The sequence below is a fragment of the Pangasianodon hypophthalmus genome, chromosome 19, assembly GCF_027358585.1.
Source record: "Pangasianodon hypophthalmus isolate fPanHyp1 chromosome 19, fPanHyp1.pri, whole genome shotgun sequence".
In the NCBI taxonomy this organism is placed as follows: domain Eukaryota; kingdom Metazoa; phylum Chordata; class Actinopteri; order Siluriformes; family Pangasiidae; genus Pangasianodon; species Pangasianodon hypophthalmus.
The window spans coordinates 20,269,289-20,285,655 of NC_069728.1; the positions used below are offsets into that span (position 1 = coordinate 20,269,289).

The window sequence follows — 16,367 nt, forward strand, 5'->3', positions numbered from 1 at the left end:
CACAGCATGTGTATTGTGACTGGCACCATCAGCAAGTGCATAGATGATGTGACTTACTTCAAGACCATCACCACACGTGCAAACCAGGAACCTTGGATGACTGCTGAAGTGCATTCTCTGCTGAAAACCTGAGATACTGCCTTCAGGTCTGATGACAAGGCAGCCCTCCACACAGCCAATCTGTCCCGGGCTATCAGAGAGGCAAAGTGCAACTACGTAGAAAGAATCCACAGTCACTTCATGAACACCGAGGACACAGAAGATGTCTGTGAGGACATCTGCAAGCTGATCAGCATGTTCCCTTAGCATCCGGCCAAGTATGTTGTCAGGACCTGCAACCTTCCGTGAGTTAACTCTGAACAGAGTTTTCCTGACATCTACTTGGCCGGATGCTAAGGGAACATGCTAATCAGCTTGCAGATGTCCTCACAGACATCTTCAACATTTCCCTGCACCAAGCAGTCATCCCTATCTGCTTCAACATGACCATCATCATCCCTGTGCTGAAGAAATTACATGTGTCCTGCCTGAATGATTACCAGCCTGTTGCGCTCACACCTATCATGAAGTGCTTCGAGCAGCTACTCATGAAACACATAAAGAGCGCTCTTCCCACCACACGGGATCCATTTCACTATGCCCATTTCAGGATTCCACTTATGCATTTGATAAATATAAAAATGAGGAAAAATAATAAGGGCAACTACACCATATGGCCAAAAGTTAGTGGAGACTTGATGCTCACACCCATATGTGTTTCTTCCCTAAACTGTTACCTCAAAGTTGGAAGCACACAATTGCATAGGATGTCTTTGTATGCTATAACATTACAATTTCCCTTCACTGGAACCAAGATGCCCAAACCTGTTCTAACATGTTAATGCCCCTGTGCACAAAAGCAAGCTCCATGAACAAATGGTTTGTCAAAGTTGGCATGGAAGAACTGGGATAAGCTGGAACACTGGCTGCATCCTAGGCCTCCTTGCCCGACATCAGTGCCTGACTCACTAATGATCTTGTGGCAGAATGGGCAAATCCCCACAGCCAAAATCCCCACACTCCAAAATCTGGTGGAATGCCTTCCTAGGAGAGTGGAGGCTGTTTTAATGGCAAAGGGGGAATAAATCTGGAATGGGATGTTCACTAAGCACGTATGGGTGTGATGGTTAGGTGTCCACATACTTTCAGCCATATAGTGTATTTTGTTTAACAATTCAGTTAAGGATATCAGTTTGTGTTAATGTTTTAAGTGCAACATTAATGTATTAAAGGGAACCGAGTGGGAGGACCAAGTGCTCAACAGGTAAATTCAAGAGGGAACATAGGAGGGCAAATTTAATCAAAATATATTGAGTAGGGAGAGGCCATTCCATTCGCAGCGTCACTTTGATAACTAGGACGTGGCCCCAGCAGACATCATTTGCCTACATGGACAAACCTGCCCTCTGTCTGGTTGTGTTAGAACAATTAACAAACAATCATCTTCTTTCCCCTGTTGTCATGGGCCAGGAAGTAGGGGTTGTGAGTGGGTGCTGGCAGATGAGGCAGCAATAGAGGTATTAGTGAGTAGAAGCTTTCCAGCAGTGACACAGGGGAGCTTTCCCCTAAATATCTCCACAAAATGTGTGTAGCATGCCTTTGTGGGTGTCACAATTTACACACATGATCAGAAGGGTTCCTAAAACCTGGACTGGGAAGGCCAGGGTGTGGAATGAGCCTAAGTGATGGCACTGCCTGAGCACACTAAACACTAAATTTATTTGTCTGAGCAGTCGTTTTCAATAATTCTTGGTTTTTTTTGTAAACTTGTAAGGCTTGGATTTATTGAGTAATTAAATGTTTCAACTAGGAGCACCATAGAGACACAACAAGGCTTTCACTGTCTGATAATACAGATGATGAAAATGATGGCTGCTCTGGACACCATAGGCATGGCTACAGCCTGTTGTGAGAACCAAGCCAGCCCCACTCAAGCATGCCACTCACTGTGGAGCAACCACCAACAAATCTCCACAAAAGTGGCATACCATGATGACACACCCATCTGGGAGCCAAATCTCTCACAATTACTATGAAGGAAGCTTGGCTGAGCGGATGGGAAGAAGAAGACCTGGCAGTCCAGGTGGCTCAGGCCTGGAAATGTGTGCTCTACACATTCTTTTAGACTTGGAACCAAAGCAAAACAGAAGTTTTTAACAGCTATTGTCAGCACTTCGACAGAGGTTTGGTGGACAGGATTCAAGTGAAACCATGAGAGAGAACTCATCAGCATGTGAACAGAGAAGAGAGTGTATTGGCATCTTTACTGCAGACATCCATTACTGCTCTCCATTACCCAGACACTGTGCTGAAAATCTAGCACTTCATACTTTTCTACATGAGTTTCACCCTGAGGGTCTTTGGCAGCAAGTCCTCCTGTCAGCACCCACCATTCTCCTCCAGGCCAGGGAGGCAGAAAGAGTGGATGATGTTTTCAACATTCTTTTCAAGTAGAGCTTCAGAAATAGAGGGAGGTGAAGGGGAAAGCCAGAAGAGAAAAAACTGACAGTGATGCTGGTGCTGGGGCCAGGCAGGGTGTTCGGCCTAAACCCTTTCTCCTGTTGACACCAAAACAAAGTTGATGGCAACCAAATTGGGGGATCAGCCATCCCAGAGAGTAAGCCCCCTCTACACAACACAGGATGGCCGTGTTGTCCATAGTGACCAAGGACAGAACTCTAAGTTACTAGTGTTTCAGGACGTTTGCTAGCAGCTGGTGGTAAAGAAGACCCAGGACACAAATAATTTAATCAAGCAGTTCAACTGTATGCTGGACACTTATTTGGTTATCCTGACCACAGAGCACAAAGGAGACCGGGACCAGGTTTTATAAAAATTAAACTATTTTCATCACAGTCATTACTGAAGTTTCTCAATAGTGAAATTTGTTTTTGAGCTTCATTTTTATGGCATTAAAAGTAAAAACACTTCAGAAATTGACCCTGAGCCTAAACAGAAATGTTCCAAGCATTTATAAAAATTTAACATATCTTATTGCCCTGAAAAAAAGAATCAAACTCTTGTGTGTGTGCATGTTTGTTAGGTCCTCTGTCCAGGTGCTGACATGTTGCTTCCCGGTTTCGGCTACTTCATCTCCAACCCTCCACAGTTGCATGAACGTCATCATCGCAATGGTACTAAGGGAGACTATTTGAGGGAACTTGTTCATCTCACTTGATATTTTCTCTTTTCTTGTGATTCTGATTTGTGTGTGACCATTATGGCCTGTTTAATTTTTTGTTTTTGCTGTCCCCTGATATTAGCTGTTTCACCGTGTACGGGAACTGCACAGTCTCCAACTGCAGGACCCTACAGCAGATTGTGAGAACAGCTGAAAAGATCATTGGGGTTTCTCTACCCAACATACAAAAACTACTTCATAAGAAAAGCCACCACTATTACAGATGACTTCTCTCACCCACCCTATGGACTCTTCACTCTCCTGCCATCTGGCAGAAGGTACAGTAGCATCTGTGTCTCCACCATCAGACTCTGCAACAGTTTAATCCCTGAGGCAGTTCAGATTACTCAACACCCTGCTGCCTCCCAATGCTCACCTGGGCTAGATATACACCTAGCCCAGTATGACTCAGTCATACAGCTGCATCAGACACTTCATGGAACACTAAATGTATTGCTGCTAGCCTACGAATAGTATATAGCCCCTGTTCTTCCTGCACTCGTCTCACACTGTTGTGTATTTGCACTTCATGTAGTCTTGCAAACTGTTGTGTTGCACCATGGTCCTTGATAAATGACATTTCATTCCAATGTTTACAATCTTTATAGAGGAATGATAACCCACTTGACTTGTTTGGTTGCCTTTGTAAATAGTGTCGCCAAATTTTCTCAAATTTTCTGTATACAGTATAAACACGCATGCACACACACACACACACACACACACCCCTTTTATATATATGCTAAGAATGGGGCTTAACGTGTTTATTTCTCACTTTAAACCACAGTACTTTCCATGACGCACATCCTCTGGTGTGAGATGGAAACTAGAGGACAAATGTCTCAAACCAAACATCAGCATGAGACCGTTAAGCTTTTTAACCACATCAAAGGTGTTGAAACTCAGGCTGCAGCAGCATTTTGTGTAAAGGTTTTGCACAAATAAGTTTGGACATGTTACACATTAATAATTAAATGACTAGTATCTATAAAAGGTGTAAGATTATTCTTTAATACCAATTCTTTCTAGGTTATAAAAGTTCCCCACACAGAGCTTCATATATTTTTATCTTAGCCTGAGATTATAACAAAGATATTTGGACTGTTGAAGTGGTGCAAAATTAGTCAGAGCTGCTGGCTAAAATACTCATTCTCTATTGGAGGCTTGAAACCACAATGCTATTTCTGTTCATGTGAAGTCCACTGTGTAATATGAGAGCATGCTGCTGCAGCCAGTAACACTACTTCAAATGCATTAAGAGTATTTTCATACTTGGCCTGAATACTTGAGTCCACTCCCAGGACTGATTCTGGTCTTGTTTCAGGGCAGGCTCATAATCGCAAGTTTGCTTTCACACAGAAGAGTTCATTCTGAACCATGGACTAATTGTGCTATTTGTCACTTTTGAGCAGGCAGTTTTGCAAAATGGGAGGTACTTTTACCTTTTTACCTCTATCCATTAGTAGACTGTTACTAATGTTGGAAGAAGAGCAACTAAACATTCTGTACTCAACACAGTCAACAAGCTCAATCTTGGCCATGTCAAATGTCTTACACTTGGCCTTTGTCATAACTTTCCAGTGAGGATTTCAGGCAGATCTGATGTGGATGGCATATGTTTGCTGTACTTAAACAAAAACTACCTTTTTTTTAAAGAAAAAACTTCCTTCTAGAGCAGGTGGACTTGGAAGTACACAACTGTGCACACTGTTTCCCTTTTTCACTTTTTTTTAGTGTTTATTGCTATAAAATGTCCTCAGAAAAATTCATATTCTATAATAACTGCTGTCAAAGAAAACAGACACATGGAAAGGTTTCTCAGTGAAGTAGAAAATGTGCTTATACAAGATCATGCCACTGCATCTTGGCTCAAACTCCAAAATGGGAGGTACTGGGCTGATTCTTTTCTTTGTTTTTATTTTTCTTTGGTACCAATGCTTGAGCAGCATGTCATCATGGAGGAATGCCTGCAAACGAGGGGCCATTCTCTTAAGATTTTTGGCCATGCAAGCCAGCATGAAACATGCTTTGTGATGTTTTCAATGCAAGCACTAACACCACAATGGTGAGTGATTTACAGTGCTCCAGTCCTATGAATGTGCTTTTCATACATTAGTGCTCAGTCTCCTCTGCTAACCACGCTAACAACCATTTCTCCACCACCACAAAGCTTGAAACTGTAAGCAACATGTTTACTTGAACTAATCACGTTACTCTGTGTGCAGTACTCAGAGTGGACAGCTTCTACACATAATGTGGACCGCAACAGGGCTCCATGGAAGGAGGGTTCAGTGGTCAGAATTCCTGTGACAGTGAATGGAGTTGGTCTGGATGACACCAGATTATGAGTCATTACTCATACTCAGTTGTATGCTATCAGTGAAACAGTATCGAGTGTGTTGAAAAGACCTTCAGCACTAGCATCAGAGTTACTTCATTTAATTAGTTTTTAGCTTTAAATCTAGCAGCGAGTGATTCTCGGGTGAAGGAGTTTCAAGCAGAACTAGAGAGTCAGGATGGAAGGAGATGCTATCTCATCAGGCAGCAGGTATGATGTGTAGCTCTAAAGAGAGAGGTATTAGTTACGCTTTTGTCCTGTAATGGTTAAAGTGGATGTACATTGTGTGCAGAGTGCAAGCAGGGACTCCATCAAACTGGCTATGACAGCATAAATAAAAGGGAAAGCCAGAAGGTAACACAAACATGAAGGCATCCTGCGACATAAAGCAGCCAGCCACTCCACCGTCAACAAACCTGAATCAAATATGTGAGCTGTCTGAATCCCCCAGATCTGATACCAAAGAGAAAAGCTATTAACAAAAGGCTTGACTAAACAAATAGGTTTTCAGCCTAGACTTAAAGATTGAGACTGTGTCTAAGTCTGAAACATTAATAGGAAATATGTAATATAGTGATATTATATTTCTTATCTTAGCAATATTTTTTTAAATGTAGAAGACTAAAAAGACTGGAGCGGTGCGAAATCCCTTCCTGCTTCAAACACTCCACCATCATCCTCATCCCAAAGAAATCTAAGATCTCTGGGCTGAAGGACTACAGACATGTTGCCTTAACATTTGTGGTCATGAAGTCATTTGAGAGAATAGTATTGGCCCAAGAACATCACTGGCCCCTTACTAAACCCCCTTCAGTTTGCCTACAGAGCAAACAGGTTGGTGGAGCATAGGACTGCATTACATCCTGCAACACCTCGATAGACCTGGGACTTATGCAAGGATCCTGTTTGTGGACTTCAGTTTGGCTTTCAACACCATCATTCCGGATCTGCTCCTGAACAAACTAACACAGCTTTCTGTGCCCACCTCCATCTGTCAGTAGATCACAAACCTCCTGACAGACAGGCAGCAGCTAGTGGGGCTGGGAAAATTCAGATTCATACAGTGCTCAGTCAACACTGGTGCTCCTCAGGGATGGTCCAAGATGGCGGCGCGGCAGTAGCACGCAGCGGCCACTCCGGATACAAAATGGTACTCTGGACTGAAGGAACACACACACATACCTCCAATACTCAGGAACTGGACTGAAGGAATACACACACACATACTAATATACACACAACTCAGCATCCTTTCTGCAATTTTTTTGCAAGTTTTTGCACATGTTTATGCTGCTACATAACTCATTATATTATACTGTTCATAGGCTGCTACTCTTACGTTTACACTTATGTTTACACTATTTCAGCTACTTGTTTTGTACTCTTGTAGTATTTGCACTATTGTCACTAGGTTCACTTTAAACAGAACTGTGTACTGGTCGGCACTGCACTGGGACTTACTATACTCCCTGTCTGTCCCAGTAGTCACTGTACTGTCTTGTACTGTTTTGTACTATCTTGTGCTGTCTGCACATGTTTGCACTTGTGCACTTTATTGTATAATTTATGTAGTCCCTTGTAGTTCTGTGTTGTTCTGTGCTTGTCTTATGTAGCACCTTGGTCCTGGAGAAACATTGTTTCGTTTCACTATGTACTTGTATATCCTGAAATGACAATAAACTCCACTTGACTTGACTTGACTTGACTTGGATGTGTGCTCTCCCCTTGACTATTCTCTTTCTACACAAATGACTGCACCTCCTTAGACCCCTCTGTTAAGCTCCTGAAAGTTGCAGATGACACCAGTCATTGGCCTCATCCAGGATGGTTATGAGTCTACATACAGAAGGGAGGTTGAGCAGCTGGCTGTCTGGTGCAGTCAAAACAACCTGGAGCTGAATATGCTCAAAACAGTGGAAATGATACTGGACTTCAGGAGGAACCCACAGCACTGCCCCCACTAACCATCCTGGACAGCATTGTTGCCACCATGGAGTCCTTCTGGTTCCTGGGTTCTACCATCTCACAGGACCTGAAGTGGGAGACCCACATAGACTCCATCTTGAAAAATGCCCAGAAGAGATTGTACTTCCTTCGCCAACTGAGGAAGTTCAACCTGCCACAGGAGCTGCTGACCTGGTTTTACTCAGCTGTCATCGAGTCTGTTCTGTGCACCTCAATTACTGTCTTGTTTGGTTCAGCTACCAAATCAGATAGAAGAAGACTTCAATGGATAGTCTAAACTGCTGAGAGGATTATTGGTGCTCCACTGCCCACCCTACAGGACCTATACTCATCCAGAGTGAGGAAACGTCCAGGTAAAAACATTTCAGACACCTCGCACCCAGGCCACAATCTCCTTGAACTGTTGCCCTCTGGCCAGCGCCTCAGAGCACTGACAACTACAACAATCAGGCCCAAGAACAGCTTTTGCCCACAAGCCGTTTCCCTCATGAGCAGTGAACTGTCTTCTAGGTCCTTCTTAGTGTAATACCTCTCTGTGGATACAATTTTTTGTGCAATATATATATTATTATTATTTGTAATTTTTATTATTACATGTCTCGCTGTCTTATTGGTATGTGTGTTCTGGAAGCTTCATGCCAAGTCAACTTCCTTGTGTGTGTTTCCTTGTGTATGTTAGCATTCTTGGCAATAAAAGCTCTTCACCGTCTTAGCCTTTCCCTTATCAAAACCATGTTGCTCTCACTCTTACTCGTCTTCTCTGGAGTCTGGATGTGTACGTCTAATCCTGCCATCTTTTCTGTCAGAGTGCTAATTATTTGTGAGAAATGTAGACTGTTACTAATGTTGGAAGAAGAGCAACTAAACATTCTGTACTCAACACAGTGAACAAGCTCAATCTTGGCCATGTCGAATGTCTTACACTTGGCCTTTGTCATAACTTTCCAGTGAGGGTTTCAGGCAGATCTGATGTGGATGGCATATGTTTGCTGTATTTAAACAAAAACTACCTTTTTTTTAAGAAAAAACTTCCTTCTAGAGCAGGTGGACTTGGAAGTACACAACTGTGCGCACTGTTTCCCTTTTTCACTTTTTTTAGTGTTTATTGCTATAAAATGTCCTCAGAAAAATTCATATTCTGTAATAACTGCTGTCAAAGAAAACAGACACATGGAAAGGTTTCTCAGTGAAGTAGAAAATGTGCTTATACAAGATCATGCCACTGCATCTTGGCTCAAACTCCACCATCAGTTCTCTTTACAGCCACTGGACCAATCAAATCTGACCACAGCTTCAAAGCATCCAATCAGGGGTGACTCTGAACCTGGTTTAATCTTGCACCCACAAGTTCATTACCTCACTGTCACGTTGTCTGAACAGGAACGATGATCACAGTCCTTGTCGCTCTTTGTCTCTTAACATCAGGTGAGTTACATTTTGTATACTTTTATATACAATTATAAAATAATTTCACTATATATTTGACTTTATTACTGACATCATCACTGACAATGCATATTTTTTTGTTTCAGCAAAACCTTCTAACATCAAGGAGCTTCAAGTTCAAAAAGTAAAGCGTGGAGAAAATGTTTCTATAAAATGTGATGACTTGTCCAGTGATAAAAATAAATTAGTTTGGTTCAAACAGAGTTTTGGAAAGGTTCCTCAGTGGGTAGGGAGAGAAGTGGAGAGCTCATTCAGAGTCGGTGCAGGATTTAATGATGGACGTTTCAGTATTAGTGTAAATAAAAATCTGCTTAATCTCAACATTAAAGAAATCAAAGAAGAGGATACAGGAACATATTTCTGTGCAGAATTGCTGGAATCTTCTCTACACTTTGGATCTGGAACCCTTTTGGTTGTTGAAGGTAAACAGTTTTACTCTGATAACCTGCTCCTGAACTCAAACTAATTCCAGATCAACACTTTAGCCAGAATTATATTTAATTTCACACCACTCCTTATTTATAGTTTTATTTTTACTAATTGATGTTAAAGCTGAGGAGATGAAACGGCATCCTCCGACTCTAAAGGTGATGGAGAACGGAGAGTCGCTCACACTCCAGTGTTCAGTACAAGCGTTTAATTCAAGCTGTGAAGAACAGAGTATGTACTGGTTCAGACACGGCTCAAGAGAATCTCATCCAGGAATCATTTACACTCATGGAGATGGCAGTGATGAGTGTAAGAAGAGCTCTGAGGCTGGTTCTCCTACACAGAGCTGTGTCTACACTCTCCCCAAGAGGAAGCTCACAACCTCTGATAATGGAACGTTCTACTGTGCTGTGGCTGCGTGTGGACAAATCCTCTTTACTAATGGAACTGAAGTTAAAGTAGCAGGTAAGATTTTCTAAAACATCTATCCAACAACAATTTTATTTTAAAGCAAATTTTAGCTATGAATTCACTGTAATATCAAGAAATGCATATTATTTTACCTGGTTTCTGTATACGCTATTGTAAAGTTCAGTTCTGACTTGTTTAAAATTACTTTTTTCCCCGTACAGGTTACAGTTGTACTGATCAGGCACATGTGCTGTTCTTGCTCTTAATTTTTAGAGTTGGAGTTCTTGCCATCATGCTCATTATCTTTACAATAGTCCTCATCATTTTAAAATTAAGATCAGATTAAATATTCAAAGACAAATGCAATGAATCCTGAGCTAAGGAGAAAACAATGTGTTAGCTTTCATTAGTGTTGTGATGCTCGAGACCTGTCTCAGTCTTGTCATAAACTCGAATAAACTTGAATAAGCATAAACTTGTTGCTGAAATTCTATATGGTCTTTTCTCAGTCTTGGCCTACAAAGACTCAAAATACTTCTTTTAGACACCACCTGAGACCATATCATCATCTCCCTGAGCCAGTATTTTGTAATGTTCCCATATACCTATATATTAAGAGCCTGTTTCAAAATATTTCATGTTCTTATGTTCAAAATAATATAGCACAAGTACTTGTGTACAGCTGTATTTGGTCTCAAAGATGTATGAGACAAAACAAATTCTATTTTTTTATGCACTTTATTTACCTGCTGTATGCTTAAATCAAAGGAAATGTTCTTTGATTTACAAATGTTTACATGTGCTATACTGCTTCATGTTGCATTTTTTAATAAAAAATTAATATTTTGTATAACTAGCAAACTCATTTTATTTACCTCACACATGCTCCCGAACCCGTCACTGTTTTAATATTACTCATTGCTTATGTTGGCTGTATAGTGGAATGACTTTGGTTTAACTGTGGTGTGAAGTTATTCTTTAATATATTTGCTATCTTTTCTATTATTCAGTGTAATTAAATTTTGAATACAGCTTCTTTAACTTAAACCAGCAGGAAATAGAACATAAAGTTGGTTTTTACTGTATAATTAAGTAATTGTATACCTAATTATATCAATTTCTTGTCCCATTCCATGTTTTTAGAAATTAAATTTGGAATACTGAATCAATCCTTTACATTAAAAAAAATTACATTTTGCCTCTTTAATGAAATCTACAATATGCAATAAGTGTAAAGCCATTTGTATAGGACAGTAAGTGCAGCAATGATGCTGCCTCACAGCTTCAGGGTCCCAGGATCCTGACCTCAGGTTACTCTCTGTGTAGACTTTCTCTTCATCAGGTTTGCAGACAAGGATACAAGTGCAGGTTGACAGGTTTTTATTAATCCAGGCAATCAAAACAAGAACAAGATTCATGGTCAGGGTCAAGATGCAGGCAAAAGTCAGGCACTCAAACTAGGCTTGGCAAGAGCAAGGCAAACAATCAAAGGTTTAGTAACAACTAGAGAAAAACACAGAGCATATACTTCGCAGGGTGTGTGTGTGTGAACTGTGAGTGCTTATATACTGTGAAGGTGGCTGCGGTGGTTGAGTCCAGGTGTGTGCAATCAGTAATCGGGTGAACGCGAGAGTATTTGTGATGGAGGTGTGTTGTAGTCCTTGGCGGACATGTTTGTAGGCCACGCTGTATTCTGGGAGCTGTGGTCTGACACTGATTCCGGCATACCACTGACACACTGCATGTTCTCCATGTAAGCTTCCTCCAGGTTCTCCGGTTTCCTCCCATAAACATGGCAGTAGATGGATTGGCTAAGAAAAAAATTGCCCATAATTATAAATGAGTGTGTGCATGGTGCTCTGCAATGGACTGGTGTCCCATCGAGGATGTATTCCTATTTCAGAAAGAGCAATCAATCTGTCAATCCTTTCCATGTCCAGGCCGCCAGGTTTCATATAATGTGTTTATTCCTGGTGGTGCTCTTCCATCACTTCCTTTAAGTTTCAGCTTTGCAACCATACTCCCGCCAAAACCCAAAGATTCATGGTTTCCCTCACCATGACCAGCAGGTCATGGGAATAACGCAGCCGGATCACGGGTCAGCATGGTTTATGGTCAGAACTACGACGGTATCCTCTTTGAACTGGGTGGTTCTGCCACCTCAGGGTGAAAGAGGGCCTTTGAAAATTTATTGAAGTCGAGTGAGTTATACCAGGGGCCAGGCACTTAAAACTAAACTCAAGATTAGCTAAGTGCTGCAGCAGCACTTTGTTTAAACATTATTGCACAAAATAGTTTGGACATGTTACAGGTTCATTAAATGGTTCAAAGCTACAAAATCGTGTGAGTATTCTTCAGTTAATACCAACTCTTTCTCTGTTATGTGCTTTAGGGTGGATACCAGGCCTCACACAGATAGAGCACAGTCTTTAGCACTGTTTGAATAAATAGTGCTCAACATTCTACATGATCTTTTTCAGGGACATTATCATTGATGAACTTCATACATTAGTGTTTTAGTCTGAGATTCTAATGGACATTTGGACTGTTGAAGTGATGGAAGATAAGTCAGTGTGTGCAGCTGGCTAAAACACCCAGTCTCTATCTGAGGCTTGAAACCACAATGCTATTTATGTTCATGTGAAACCGCTGCTTGATGTGAGAGAGTGCTCCTGCAGCAAGTAACACGTCTTCAAATGCAAAAGAGTGTTTTCATACTTGGCTAAAATAATTCAGTCCACTTTCAGCCCAGACTGATTCTGGGCAGGGCTCATAATTGGGAAGTTTGCTTTCATACAAACAAATTTGTTCCAAACCATGAATTGATGATGCAATTCCATACATCACTTTTGAGCAAGCAGGTTTACATAACACAAGGCACTAGGTTCATCTTTTTAGGATTTTTTTTTTTCCTTATTTTCCTTTGGTGCCAGCACTCAAGTGGCATGTCATCCCCCTATGCAATACAAAAAGACATGAATTTTGTTTAACAGGCAATATACTACAAGTTGTCCAAAAACTCAAACCAATGGGACTTGAAATACATATAATTGATGTCATATTTATTTACTTATGTACACTTATTTTTATATTTTTCTTACAGGTGAAAATGGCATTTAACGTTGGCTGAAAGGATAAAGCGTTTCTTGGTACTCTCATGGCCCATAGGTGGGCAGAAGGAGAAGGGCAAATTAGTTTAAGGCATTAGCAGAGGAAACCAGTGACCAGCAGATGGAGTGAGTGTCTGCCAGTCACAGCTCTCTGCATGGCCTTTGTTAATGGCTGATAACCTTTGCTAAGACAGTCTAGCTGAAGAATACAATAGTCCCTAGACCAGTGGCCTAATTTGTGACAGTATTGACACTTAAACCTAAATTGAGCATGTTCCCCCACATGCCTGCCTCTGGGTGCTTGTGTTCAGCCTCCTCGTGGTCTCATATGTCATACCGCCGGCAAGTACATAGCAATAACATGGTGCCAGCAGGTGATCCATGGTGGTGAAAGGAATGGCAGGGGACAAGCACCCCTTCTGAGAGGTAATCGTTGGCCTCGTCATAGAGGAGGGCTTAGGCCTCACCAGAGAGGCAGCCATGGGCTCAAGGCACCCTCAAGAACAAGTCATCCTTCTCCAGGCCATGGGTAACACATGCAATAACATCACAGCAGATTTCTGTGAAAGATTCTTCCCAAGATGTTTGGCTAATGAAAACATCCATTGAGATGTGGATGAGAAGCTGTGGCCAAATCCACAAGACAGGGTTGGTGGAAATATAGAAGTACAGTAATCAATCCTTTGTTTTGCTTTTTACAGTAAGCCTGGTGAGGAACACTGCAGCAGACGTTTTCAGTACTGTACTTTTTTTCTTTTTTGTAGCTAATTATTTTCACTTTGATTCAAAGAAACCTTTGTTGTGATTTGATTGCATTTCATCAATAAATTTCAGATTTTCTTCAATGAATATTCTCTCTACTATTCAATTCAATTCCATTTTATGTGTATTGTGCTTTTAACAATGGCCATTGTCACAAAGCAGCTTTACAGAAATAAATACATTCAAATTAAATTAAACCAAAATAAATTGTAAATATGTGAATTTATCCCTAATGAGAAAACCAGAGGTGACGGTGGTGAGAAAAAACTCTCTGAGACGATATGAGGAAGAAACTTTGAGAGGAACCATACTCAAAAGGAACCCATCCTCATCTGGATGCTAACGGATAGTGCGATTATAAATAAATCCCTTCTATTACAGTAAGAAGTCTGTTTTTTTAAACTTATCCAAACTAGGCTTTTTACTGTGATGTATTTACATGTAGTACCATATGGAAGCATGTATCACATATTTTATACTACAATATTTAATGATTGTACGAACAACAACACAGTGAAACTATCAGTATCTCGTGTGTGGGTGATCTAAATTAATGTTCCTATGGCATTTCATGATAAATGAGTTATTTGAACCAAGGATTCTGCAAGTGCAAGGTTTCTTTAAAGATATGAATGCACAATGCAGTGTTTTGAACACTGGACAGCCTGTTACAAGTGATGACCATTTTGAGTTTTGTGTCTAGAGCTTTGAAAAACCACATCAATGCTATGAGATTAATGCAAATGTGATTGTAAAAAACTGCAATAATAATAATAATAATAATAATGATAATAATAATAATAATAATAATAATAATGATAATACAGTTTGGGTCTGTATCAGGGAGTGTGAGTGAGTGTGTGAGTGGATTCATGGCTGAGGCTCATGGTTTGGCTTTTCGTAGATGTAGCTGCCCATCCCTGCAGTGCTCACACACACACACACACACACACACACTGTATAGCCTGGTTTATATTTCTGTGTTAATGCGTATTTGAGGCGGATCCTGATTAAATGTGTCCCATAGAGACGTGCTAGCGTTCAGTCCTCTCATGAGCTAACTACACATCGTGTGTATCTTCAGTGCTGTGTGTCGGGAGAACGCTAATGGTTTGGTGTGGAGATGTTTCTGGTTGCGTACCAGTGACTGTATATATGGCTGGACGTCATATATTATCAAATATATGTATTGGCATAGAAGCGAGTCAAAATAACTTCCACTTCTGTTTTTTAGCCTTTACCCTGATTGTTTATTTCGTGCTCCCAGCTGTCTGTGCACTTTACCTTTTATGGAGTTTTGTGGGCGTCGCTATATGTAAATGAGCTGTGTCAGGAATGAAAAGATTGATAAATGAGGCCCTGTGTATATATAAAATACACAAAGACAAAAAAACATACAGCTCAGAATATGAGAAGTTATGCCTATGGTTCATTTATTCTGTGCATTTGATAAACATGCAGTAAATAAAAATAAAAATAATTTATATGAAGCTAAAACTGTATCAATACCTTCCACACACACAAGCGTAAAATTCACTAAATACTGTATATACACACACTTAATAAATATTCACAAATAAACACAACACAAAATGCACAACTAAAGTCATTCATCTCTGTAGAAAGTGATTTCAAAATGTGTAGAATAAAATGGAAAGATAAAATAAAAGATATAAAAATACAGAAAAATACACTTTATTAGTGTAATCCACTGTTTATTTATTTGTTTTTAGTTGTTTGTTTTGGGTTTTTCTTTTTTAGTTTTTTTTTTTTTTTTTTAAGTTTTAAACTGTTTTCTTTTTGGGTTATTTTTGTTTTTGTTTGTTTGTTTGTTTGTTTTTGCGTCGCTGGTGTCTGTTACCACGGTAACTCGGTTAAAGGTCACCGGGCACAGGCCAACGCTGACGAGTTTACGGAGCGGTTTCAGGGTTGGAGCAGCTGGTGAAGGTCTTGGAGATGTTGGAGAAGATCCTGCCCAGCCTTCTGTGAGCGTTCTTGAAGACCGACCCCGAGGCCTTCGATTCTCTGTGTGAAGCTGAAAACATGAGAAGAAGCAGAATTACAGCAAAATGACAAAAGCTGCTCTTTTAGCTCAGGAACGGATAAAAACTAAAACTCTTAAACATGATCATCACGCTATTTAAAAATCGCCAGCTAACGTCATAAATAAACAGGATCATTATTATCATTTATTCTTATTTAAAGTACAGAATACAGAGTAATAATGAAGGTCAAATGACGTGTTATACACTAAAAAGACATGCGGCGAAAACGTGGTCAAAAATCGTGGGTTCATTTCATTTTAAAGACTTACAGTTGTGAAGATTTGCGGAAGTGGAAGGGGTCAGCTGGTCATCGCTTGTCAGAGGAACTCTGCTCTGCTTCTTCTTCCACTTCTTGGGACACTGAGATTTATGAAGATAAAAAGATAAATCAGGAAGCAGAAATGGACATCTAAGACGACTAATAACCTTAAAGAACGTGATTAATGCGGTAAATCGACTGTAAATGACTGATGTTAAATAAACCATTCAATTATCAGTAACTACAAATAAATTCCACACAAAACTGTGAACTCAAAACAGGAGAACATACAGGAGAAAAAGTCCTGCATACCTTAACGTGCCTGTTCCTTGTAAGAAGTCCAAGCCTCTTTTTCTTCTCCTGATCCTCAGCTGCTGGATGT

At 40.4% G+C, this 16,367-nt stretch overlaps 1 protein-coding gene across 2 annotated transcripts; it reads left to right on the top strand.

Moving 5' to 3' along the window:
• The first annotated feature begins 8,847 nt into the window (after positions 1-8,847).
• LOC117599695 (immunoglobulin alpha-2 heavy chain) lies at positions 8,848-13,712 on the top strand. Of its 2 annotated transcripts, none has more exons than XM_034313555.2 (4): positions 8,848-8,948; positions 9,056-9,391; positions 9,522-9,863; positions 12,913-13,712. In XM_034313555.2, exons 1-4 carry the CDS (start codon positions 8,909-8,911, stop codon positions 12,927-12,929), a joined length of 735 nt encoding a protein of 244 aa, XP_034169446.1. In that variant the 5' UTR covers positions 8,848-8,908; the 3' UTR covers positions 12,930-13,712. The 2 variants fall into 2 exon arrangements, with proteins under 2 accessions (XP_034169446.1, XP_034169445.1); XM_034313554.2 differs by lacking the exon at positions 12,913-13,712 and adding an exon at positions 10,031-12,906.
• Positions 13,713-16,367: the final 2,655 nt, after the last annotated feature.